The sequence below is a fragment of the Lathamus discolor genome, chromosome Z (genome assembly GCF_037157495.1).
Source record: "Lathamus discolor isolate bLatDis1 chromosome Z, bLatDis1.hap1, whole genome shotgun sequence".
In the NCBI taxonomy this organism is placed as follows: domain Eukaryota; kingdom Metazoa; phylum Chordata; class Aves; order Psittaciformes; family Psittacidae; genus Lathamus; species Lathamus discolor.
This window is the reverse complement of record NC_088909.1, coordinates 44925558-44937019: the sequence shown is the minus strand read 5'-3', so window position 1 is coordinate 44937019 and position 11462 is coordinate 44925558. Positions and strand designations below refer to the sequence as shown.

At 42.1% G+C, this 11462-nt stretch overlaps 2 protein-coding genes across 2 annotated transcripts in view; both read left to right on the top strand.

Moving 5' to 3' along the window:
* The first annotated feature begins 564 nt into the window (after positions 1–564).
* On the top strand, positions 565–10842 carry CCDC112 (coiled-coil domain containing 112). The gene is given in 14 exon segments (XM_065663834.1): positions 565–783; positions 2151–2259; positions 3820–3945; positions 5651–5687; positions 5689–5738; positions 7013–7110; positions 7648–7686; positions 7688–7873; positions 7875–7998; positions 8001–8044; positions 8748–8819; positions 10605–10624; positions 10626–10715; positions 10803–10842. Coding segments are annotated over 14 exon segments (1254 nt in total).
* Positions 10843–11022: 180 nt separating this feature from the next.
* The window catches only part of PGGT1B (protein geranylgeranyltransferase type I subunit beta), a 39687-nt gene continuing 39247 nt past the window's right edge, over positions 11023–11462 (top strand). Inside the window, 1 exon segment of the mRNA XM_065662754.1 lies at positions 11023–11201. Within this exon segment, the coding sequence (XP_065518826.1) occupies positions 11071–11201 (131 nt within the window). The 5' untranslated portion in view covers positions 11023–11070.

Sequence of the window (11462 nt, the reverse complement as noted above, 5' to 3'; positions counted from 1 at the left end):
TGATCTAGGCCTATGGATAACTCCCCTAGTTTATATACTGGGCGTAATGTGCTGTGGTATGGAATACCCCTTTGGTTAGTTTAGGTCAGGTGTTCTGTCTCTGGCTCCTTCTGGCTTCCCCTCCTCCCTGGCAGAGCATGAGGCTCAGAAAGTCCTTGGTCAGAGTAAACATTGCTGAGCAACAACTAAAAACATCGGTGTTATCAGCGCTGTTCCCAGGCTGAAAGTCAAAAACACAGCACTGCACCAGCTACTAAGGAGGAGAAAAATTTCTGCTACTGCTGAACCCAGGACAGCTGGGGACACCAGAACTGCAGACAGTACTTCTTAATTAACATCAGCCACATGGCACTGCCCTACACCCGGCACCGCTTTCTGCCATACATCTGATGGATCTCCATACACAGCATTCCTGAAGCACCCTCAGGTTGGCCCAGCACTGTGGTGGTCTTCAGCACATCACCCTGCTGGGACACCAGCTTCTGATGCCCAGGCTGTGGTCCCACCAGCTCTAGACAACTCAGGGTGCTCAGACAAAGCTGTGAATAGCTGCAGAGACCTTGAATGGCACCTGCCACCTCCGTGACGGCGGCGACCCTTGTCGTCCCCCCCCACACACACCCCTCCATAGTTCGGTCCGGACAACGCTCACAGACCCCCACACACAAACCCGCCTTCCTGCTGTGGAAACCCAGCGCTCCGGAAGGCTACAACCTCCGGCCCGCCCCTAAGCACGGCCGGGCTGTGGCGGCGGCTGGGACCGCGCTCAACATGGCTGCCTTCGTACGGTAGCTGCTGTGACCGCTGGGCGGTAAGAGGCCGCCGCGCTTCCCTGCTCGGCGGCTAGGGTGGCAGTCCGTTTCCGTGGTGCCGCTGGGTGCCGGCTGTTGAGGAATTCTGGCTTTGTACGAGGTGTAGGCACAAACTCCGAAAAGACACCTGTAGGGAGCAGTGCGGGTTTGTGTAGCTCGTCTCAGAGTGTAACCTGTAACCCGAACAGACGGTTTTATTAGCTGCGTTCTGATTCGGAGAAAAATCCAGGGACAAACTTGACAACAAAGTTTTCGAGCTGACAAGCAGGTATTCTTTATTCCGGCGCCGGGAGACACGGGGGATAGCTCCCCCTAGCGTGTGTCTCCCCGTTGCTACACAAGCCGTCCTTATATAGTCCCTGGGCATACATACATTACATCGTTTTCCAGAAAGTTCCCCGCGTGCGTACAGAATTGTGGTGGTGGTCTCTGAGGGTCGTTTACTTCTTCCAACAATCTTCATCACTTCTGGCAGCCTTTGGAGCATGCGCAGTAGATGCTCATACCAGTTTAATTGGTTCGTTAGCACCAGAGACATAATAATCCTCCTGTCCTCCTCCTTATCAGTTAGGTTAGCTGTAGCCCATCCTGGACACCTGCCCTTCCCAGATACTCCTTATCCCTGTGTCCTGTTCTTCTAGACTGTTTTTCTTAAAACTGTATCAACTAGAATGATTTACCTTGTACAAGAATTCTCAGTGTGTTATCTAGCTGCACTCTATTATTTTTTCTATGTATCATGCACCTCAGTAATTTTCCATTGCTACTGTCACAAAGCCATCAAACTTAACATTACTTACAACTGATTCTAAAGGTTTATATATTCCATTTTGTGATTTTGTGACTGACCCCCTTGTCTCAGTTCCTAGCAGTTAAGGGTGTTCAGGGTTGCCGTGAATCAGAGTTGGCAATTTGCAAGGGTTATTAAGCTGGTTTCATACATTAAGCTGGTATTTTTGTCAAACAAGATGAAATGTGGGCAGTCTTCCTAGTGTAGATTATGTGTTTATAATCAGGTAGGTAGTTCTGACTTGCCAGAGACTGGCTGCTGGGAGAGGCAAGGCAGTTGCAGTGTGGTGAGCAGCCTCTGTTAAACCCAGCTGATGTTACAGTCTTTTTCATTCATTCATCAGAATACATCTTTTATATACAGTCATAGGCTCACTGTCACTCATCACCCTAGTTTTATACCTGTGTGACTTAAAATTAGTTGAATTGCACCAGTATAAAACCAAAGTAATGCTGTTACTCTGCACTGTGGTGTTGTCTGCTTAAAAATAACTAATAAGCATTTAAATAATACCAATTTTGAATAATACTTTAGTTTGTTAAATACAGAATGACAGCTGTTCCAGTACTGCAGGTACTGGTCAACAATTTCAGAACTGGAAGATGAAAGCTGAACAAGCTAAAGTTGAATTCTTAAGAACCACAAAAAATCTTTTTAGATATTTTTAGTTTTTACTCAGTAAGCTGTACCGTTTAAGTATGTTTTCATGCTGTTCTGGTGGTAATGTAACTCTAGGTTCAAGGTCAGAGTTTATGGTAATTAAACCTTTAGGCTAAGATTTCCTTTTGAGGAACTCAGGCAGATTATAATTGTTGTTACAGTAGTTCAGGATATGCTCATGAGCTCCAAAATGCCTGTTGCATTAGAAAAAAGAAAAAAGAAAGTGCATGTGACATAACTGAGTTCTCAGTTTTCCTACTTAGCTGTTTTTACCCTTACTTAAAGCCCTTAAGACATACCAACAAAAAGGGAAGTGCAGCAGCATTAAAGAGATTCCTCAGAGAAGACTGAAGACACTTCATCTGAAATACGTAGGCGAGTGCTTTGGAAAATGGGGGTTCAAGACAGCTCAGGCACAGAAGTAATTTAAATTTGTTTCTTCACATCTTGAGTAAGTGCTGTCATAACTGTTCTGGCAACTGAAACAAGCAGAAGGTTTCTTCTTGAATGTATGAGTGTTATGAGGAAGAGCTGACACAGCCATCCATCTGAAGGAGAGGTTTGTAGTTGTGAATTTTCAATGAACAGTGACACTTGAATCTCACAGCACTGTTTTATGCTGCCTGAATCAGCTCCTCATTTATTCTGGATCCTGAGTTACAGCTGAAAAACTGACTGATAGGTAATGTAGACATTCCCAAGCATCTCCAAACAAGACATGGTATTTAATTTTGGCTCATTAGCTTTCTGTAGTTGTCCTCTGAAGGTTTCTAGTGCACTGTGTGGGGAGATAGGGTACTTGGCACAGCAAAGCATTTAAACTGTGAACCATGAACTGCACCATATAACGGTTTTAACTATACAGCTGCAGTAGACTGTTAAAGAGCCAAGCTGCTAAGAGAGACAAGTTTCTTGGGCTGTTGGTAGTGTTGTTTAATGTTGTACAGATGTCTGTACTGAGTGGCACCTGTTGAGCTTTCTCTAAAGCTTCTGAAAGCAAGAAAAGCAAGAAAGCTGTCTGTACTATACATAAAGCATTGTCATTAAGTAGTGTAGCATTGTATTAAGTAATTCAATATATGAAGTTACTTGAATGATAATGAGCTTGAATTTGAATCTTTAGTTGCAGTAGTGTTACTACTAGTGTTGAGGCTGAGGAAATATACATGTTTTGTGTATGCTGGGGCTCCATCTATGTGTGCAGCCACATTAAGACAACCTGCCTCTATCCCTGCACTTTCCAATGAAAATTCTCATAAGGCTGACTGACAGTGAGCATACGGGTAAAATTCCAGGCCATTTCAGTGAGTGAACCACTTGCATGTTAGCAAGATAATTTCTTTGTTAGCATCTTTCTTTTGCTCAAGTTCTTGGGTTACTTTGGTGCGTAATCTTACAACAGCAGAAAGATTTTCCTTGAAAACAACACTAGGAACAAAACAGTGATTTGTGTAAAATCTAAGAGAGTCTGTTGATACAACCTCAGCTGGATACTGACCTTGGAAAATCCTGGGGCTTTAAGTATCCGTTTCTTGTTCAGTGCAGCAACCTTTTTTTCCAGGCTTGCAAATCTAGATAAAGACAAAAATCGATATCTTTACAATAGAAAGACTGATTTCAGGATAGAAGACAGCGTTCTAGAAGAACTGGAACACAGCCTGACTGTCAGTAGGAAAACTGAAAGTAAGTGGGGTTTTACTTGGGGTTTTGTGTTTGCCTTTTTTTTAATGTTACTGTTGTTTGTTGAAACGGTTTAAAAATCAGTAGAACAGAGAGGTTAGTTCAGGTGGAAGGTGGATGCTGATAAAAGCATGGTATTTCACCATGTGTACAGCTTATAAAGACAACTTCCACAGGTGGCTTGCAAAATTCAAAGGCATAAACATTTTGGGCATTCTGTGTTAGTAACTATTTTAATCTTGAGTGTAGCAGATACTATTCACAACTTTGGTGGGAAGTTACTGTTTTAGAAACTTGGAATCAATTTTGTGTGTGTATTGCAAAATCTAATATAGTGTAGCTAAGGTACAATAAATATATGCTTGCCACAATGTAAGTTTCCACACACTGATTGCTGCCTTTAAATATACTTTTAAACAGTTCTGTTTGCATTTTTCACATCTGTGGCTAATTAATAGTCTGAATAGTGCTGTGAGATGGTACATGATGTGTCCTACAGTATCTGTTCTGCTTAGGGACTAATTAAATACTTGAAGAAAAAAAGTGCTTCCCTATTCACAGTACCTAGACTATTTCAGAAGTAATCAAATAAATCATGCTATGCCTGTTGATGTAGAAGATCAAAACAAAACAAGTTGAAGAAAGGACACAGAGATAACTAAAAATATACTCACCTTACAAATTTGTATGTTTCAATGTGCGTCTTTTAAATAAAGAAACTTAACATACCTTTATGTCCTGCAATTCTTAAGAAATTTACTTATTTCCAAGGAATAACTAAGTTTAAAAAAAATCAGAAAACTCCAGGGGTAAGAAGGGAGCATGGAAGTATGGATGGAGATACTGTTGTGACACATGGACTGTCACACTATATGCGTGATATGAAGGAATGTTAGAGTACGAGCTTTTATGGTGTGTACTAGAACTCCCAAACTTCGTATTTACTATCTTCAGGTCTTTCAATATCATCTGTGTGCTATATGCTGTCCATGGTCTTAACAGGTACTAGTAAAGTCATGTTTTAGCTACATTTTGTTACATTTAGGTCTTGAACTCTGTTATCTTAAACCAAATCTTTCAGGATAGAAGATACAGTTCCTTAGTACCTAAGATGTATCCAGAACATGTGTATATCCTAAGATGTATTTATGAAATCACCAGGAGCCAAGTGGTAACAAAGCAAATAAGTACCTGCATGCCTGGAGTACATGAAAACATTGATTGTAACTTAGTTAACACAGCAAATAAACAAAGCTTGTTGAAGCAGTACATTCGCATACACTTTCCAAATTTGTTTTCAATGCTGAGTGTTTTGAGGCCTAGGCCAGAGTCTCCCTCGGAATTTTAGAGGAGGTATCATCTGCATAGGCAACATTCTCCAAATTCCAGTTATGTCATAAAAGTTTTGGGGTGTGGGGAGAGCAAACTGATGTAACCTAAATACGACTATTCTGTTGGCCCCTTCAGAAATAGGGAACTACTGATTTATAAATCTGTTGATACAGTGTGGGGAGCTACATGGCTCACACAGTCACCTACATGCAGTTACAATCATGCTAAAATGCTTAGTATTACACAGTTTGTTAGGATCAAACAGACTTTGTGACCCGGCTTAGATGAAATCCCCAGTTTATCGTGGACACTTCATTGCTCCTGTTCTTCAATGCAGAAATTGTTAGAATTATGGACACCTTATTTTGTCTCAGAGAAGCTAAACTCCTCCAGCAGCTATCAAAAATAAAAGACTGTGAAGAGACTTCAGCATCAATTAAAATACATGAAACCTACACCTGAATGTAAGTCATTATGAAAGATTTAAAAACATTTCCATCTACAGACAGGTTCCTTGCATAGTTGCTTGTGATTCTTCTGCAGACTTGGGATACTCCTGCAGTCTATCTGCTTTTCCAGGAGTCTCAGAAGGGAAGAATGCGGAAATGCATTTCTGTGTGGAAACAGGGAAACTTCCTCTCTCTCAGAAGTGGTGTGGGTTTGCTTCCTCAGGCTGTTGAAAGCCAGGTATTTTCTATGTCTAACTTTGCCTTACGTAAAGTTAGTATTCTACTGCTGTTTAGATACACTCCCTTTCATTTGGTAAAAGGTCACAGAGCAAGGGTGTACAGAAGACTAATTTCTAGCCATCCACATGGATTGAAGTGTAAGTTGGAATATTCTGTGGGAAATGCTGAAAGAACTTGTTCAGTTTGGATGTTCTGAAACTTTTTTGAAATAGGCACATTCTCCCATGATACTCTCCTACCTCATGTGGAACTTGGGTTGAAGTTCTGCTAGCTGAGGGCTTTGTGATGTTGGATAAAATGCATCTCATTTCATCTGTGAAGTGTCTATTCTATAAGAAATGCATTATATTCTTCAGCTGTCAGCAAAGATGACAAGAACTAACACGGCATGAAAGCTGAACTAGGGCGTTTCAGATGACATAACAGTACCAATTTAGTTTATTTTTTTTTTTTTTTAAAGCCAGGTTAGTTAAACTGTGTGTTCAATATGTGTTCATAGAAATGTTGTGCTGGTTTAAAACAGATTCTAAAACCTTTCTTCTACCATTTCTACCACAGATATTCTCTAGGCAGCTGTCTTGCTGTTTTTCTCCATATCAAGACTACAGTATGCTGACATTACAGGATAAAGTCTTACTTTGATGGGTCTTTGTCAGCTTTGTAGAAGTAGGTTAAATAGGATTGCTGCATCCTGGTGTAAACCAAAGATATGAACAGTCACTTAACTGCATTGTTATAAAAATAAACAAAAGTGGAAACTTTAGAATAAGGCTGCCCTATTTAAATCAGTTGAAAGTTAGTCAGAATGAGACTTACTTAAAGGAAGTAAGCATTTATACTGGCTTTGCGTCCAGTGATCTAAATCACTGTGGAATCACATCTTTTGAATAAATGAGAGTCTTTTAAGGCTATTTGAGATGAAAATGCATGCTTTTTCGTACACTGAAGTAAATGTCGAAGAAGCCTCTGCAAGTGCCTGCATTTCTGGATAGTGCTGAATTACTGGTAAATACTTAAATAATAGTCTCTTTTCCTCTTTCCCTTTTTTGTTGTTGACAAGCTCAAAGAGATGATGGAAGAAGTTGAAAATGCAGTCAATGCTTTTAAAGAGGAACAGACAAATACTTTTATGGCAGTGGACCGGCAAGTTAGGTGCCAGTCCCAAAGCAGTGAGTGATCCTATCTGAAACTGCAGTTCTTGTTACATCTGTCCCAAAGAATGTCTGTTCCCCTGTATAGGCAATATACCTATGCCATACTGACAGAGAATTACAATTCTTTCAAGAGCTACCCACCTGAGTAATAAACAATAAACTGACATAAAAATTGAATTATAAAATAGGATATGGAATTGTTAACTTGAAGGGAGAAGAAAATGTATGCTTAAAAAAAAGCATAATACACCAACATTCATAACTACCCAAAGTTGAGATGAATGCCATAATTTTAAGTGATTTTAGCAGGCATATGTTAAATACTGCTGTGTGATCTATAATAAAAAAAGTGAGAAAGCAGATATAGTTGCTTCTTTGTCCTAGGTTTTACTACTAGTAGACTTTTAATTCCTATCTGTATGCCAGTTTGTATCCTTGGAGCATGTTTTCATCAGACCAACAGGAATGTGTACAGTTTTCATTAAAATCTTACCCTCTCCCCTTCCCTCCCCCTCATTGTTCTTCCGCAGTCAATTAAGAGGTGGAAAGAAAAGCAGCAGCAAGAAAAGCCAAGGAAACTTGAAGGAGAAAAAGAAATCAGAAAGAATGCTTAAGGAAGAATCACAACAGCATGAAGAAGCTCAGAAGCAAAAAGCAGCCGAAGAAAGAAAAAGACAACAAGCAGCAGCAGAAGCATGGAAGGAGCTGAAAGCAATAGCATTCGCAATGGAACAAGCTTCACAACTACAACTAGAAAAAAAAGAAAGAGAAAAAGCAACAAAAAGAATGCCAATGCCACATGAAGTTAGTGTTGGAAAAGTATACCTTGCTGAAGAAAGAAAAGGAGGAACTTGAGAAGCTTGAAAAGGAGAAGAGAGAGGAGGCAGGAAGAGAATTGCTGCAGAAGAAATTAAGTTTCAACAGAGTGTGCATAATTACATCCCCGTTATGCATGTTTTAAATTCACCTACTTCCTCATACAGTATAATCTATTAAACACAAGTTTCATTTATTTAAATCTATTTGTGATTCATTATGAAGAATAGCATCTGTTGCATACAAGAAGCAGTATAAAACTTTATTTTATACAAAAGTGTTAATTTTCCTCACTATTTTAAGTTCTACAGGATTATTCAAGTCCATATTTCTTTCTGCATAAAGAAATGGTTTTATTTACTTCACTGGGAAAATGTCTGGGAAAACCAGCTTGGGCTGTGTTGCTCTCCACGCTATAGAAAATGTCAGAAGACCTGATGATTGTATGTAGATATGAAATCAAAAGACCTGTTTGAATATCCTGAAGGTTTCAGTATCTGTAAGGGCATGATAGATTCCATTTCAATGTGAATCTGATTATTGGAGAGCTGATAGCATTGTCACCATTCCCACTGGAGTTCATTTTTACAGAGATTAAACTACTACAATTTATTTTTTCAGAACTACATAACTATCATTTGTTTGTGCATGACAAGCTATAGCAAGTAGCTACACAGTGTAACTTCATTCTGTATTGTGACAAAATAATTTCAAGACAACAAGAAAATATAGCTCAAAAGGCTACGTACGTATTTCATACAACTTGTTTTACTTCCAAAGAAATGTTTGGTTTTCTATTTGTTGTATGTTTCAGGATCTACAGAAACAAGCTAAAGAGGAGGAGAAACGAGAAAAAGAAAAAAGGCTGGCAAACTTAAGAGAGAAGGTAACCTCTTTTTTATCTTAATCTGACACATGTGCAGCTTAGCTGTTTAAGCAACCATTTTCCTCACTGGGACAAAAATAATAATTTTTCCTTATCAGAATGGTTCATAAAGGCAAAAAAAAAAAAAAAGTCATGCTTGTTCCCAAGAAACAAAATTGCAGCAGGCATAGCTGCCCTTTAAAAAAAAAGGGGGGGGGGGGAGGGCCGGAAGGGGCAAGGGAGAATTAATTTGTCTCCCAGCAGTATTTATTCTGGGTAAAGTGTACAGCTCATCCAAATGAGCTGCAATAACGGGTGATGTTTTTTTATTTTTAGATGGTTTTCTACCATTAGTTAAATAAGTAGACTGGCTCCCAGAAGAGTTTTGGGAACATTGTTTGATTTCTTGGAGTTTATCCTTGTAAATCACTGAAGTTTAATGACAGCAAGCAGTTGTTGCCCCTCTTATTTTGTATTCACACTGTTTCCTGTGATGGTGTGAAGGGAAAAAACATCTCTTCTAGCTGTCCACCTGGCTTTGGTTTACTCTGTACCTTTTATCAGAGAATCGTAGAATAAACTAGGTCAGAAAAGACCTTTAAAATCATCAAGTCCAACCTTTACCCCAGGACTGCCAAGACCACCACTAACCCATGTCAGTGAGGGCCTCATCTACACAGGTTTTTAACGCTTCCTGGGACAGTGATTCAACTGCTGTCCTGGGCAGCCTGTTCCAAAGCCTGATCACCCTTTTGGTGAAGAAATTTTTCCTAATATCCAGTCTAAACCACCCCTGCCACAGCTTGAGGCCATTACCTCTTGTCCTATCATTTGTTACTTGGGGGAAGAGACCTATCCCCACTTCACTACAGCCTCCTTTCAGGTAGTTGTAGAGAGGGATAAGGTCCTCCCTGAGCCTTCTCTTCTCCAGACTAAACACCCCCCAGTTCCCTCAGATGTTACTCATCAGACTTGTGCTCCAGATCCTTCACCAGCTTTGTTGCCCTTCTCTGGACCTGCTCCAGCACCTCAATGTCTCTCTTGTAGTGAGGGTCTGTTGTGGTTTAAGCCCAGCTGGGAACTCAGAACCATGAAGGCACTTGCTCACTCTCTTCCCTTTTTCCCACCCCTACTCCCCGAGGGATGGGGTGGAGAATCGAAAGAATGTAAACCCCATGGGCTGAGATAAGAACAGTCCAGTAACAGTAACAGTCCAGTAACTAAGGTACCATACAAAACTACTACTGCTACCCCCACCAGTAATAATAATGATAAGGGAAATAACAAGGGGAAAGAATATAAAACTAAAAGGGAAACAATAAACACAAATGATGCACGATACAATTGCTCACTATCTGCTGACCGATACCCAGCCCGACCTGAGCAGCAACCTGGGCCTTCTGGGTATCTCCCCTCAGTTTATATACTGGGCATGACGTGCTGTGGCATGAGAATAGCCTTTGGCTAGTCTGGGTCAGGTGCCCTGACACTGCTCCCTCACGGCTTCTTGTGCCCCCCACTGGCAGAGCATGAGAGACTGAAAAGTCCTTGATCAGGGTAAACATCCCTCTAGCAACAATTAAAAACATCGATTATCATCACTGCTCTCAGGCTAAAGTTGAAAACACAGCACTTTGCGGCAGCTACTAAGGAGGAGGAAAATGACTGTTAGAGCTGAACCAAGGCTAGGGGCCCAGAACTGAACACAGTATTGGAGGTGCAGCCTTGCTGAGGACCTAATGAGGGTTTGTAACTCATTCTGTGATCAATGAAAAAGATCGATTTGCTTGTTTGTTTCACTCTGAGGTTGAGGTTCACGTTAACAAAAGACCTGTACAGACTTACCATGGGCTGGGAGGTACGCATAAAAGAGGTCACACTACCAGTCTCAGAACCAATTCTACATATTCGTTGTAGGTAAGGAGGAGAAAGATGGATGCGCAGCATTACGAAATATAATTATATATGACCTCCTTATGCTTGTTTTTTTGGCCTTGTTTTTAGCCTGGAGACAAGGGCTGTAGATGAGCCTGTTGAAGGGTGAGGGCGACTTTCAGCAGTGGAGCGGCCGACAGCGCTTGGGAGCCGCCACAGAGCCTGACTGACCCAGTGACACCTGCTGCCTTTGTATCGTGTGAGCGCGGCTGCGCACGTCACCCGCGTCCGCTACTGCCAAACGCGCGTCTTCCGCGGGCTGTGACGTAGCCGCGGAAGGGGCGGGTGTCGCCGCGCGTGACGCAGCACTAGCGCGTCGGGCACGGGCGGCGGGAAGATGGCGGCGGCGGCGGCGCCTTGTTTGGGAGAGGCGGAGCGGCTGGACTTCCTGCGGGAGCGCCATGTGCGCTTTTTCCAGCGCTGCCTGCAGATTCTGCCCGAGCGGTACTGCTCCCTCGAGACCAGCAGGTACCGGGGCGGCATCCGGCGCCGCTGGGAGCGGGGCGGCTGGGGACCGGGGGTGACACTGGGGCAGCACGGTGGGAGGGCGGGGCGTTCGCCGCTCGCCGGCTTCACTTGTTCCCCCTACAACCGTTTTTCTCCGGCGGGTGGTCGCGCTGACGGAAAAACTTTCCTGGAGAGCTGCCGCCGCAGGAGCACGCCGTGCCGGCCCTGTGAGCGGCCGGAAGAGAAGCGCTGCCTGTATGATCTGCGCACCATCGCACGGCT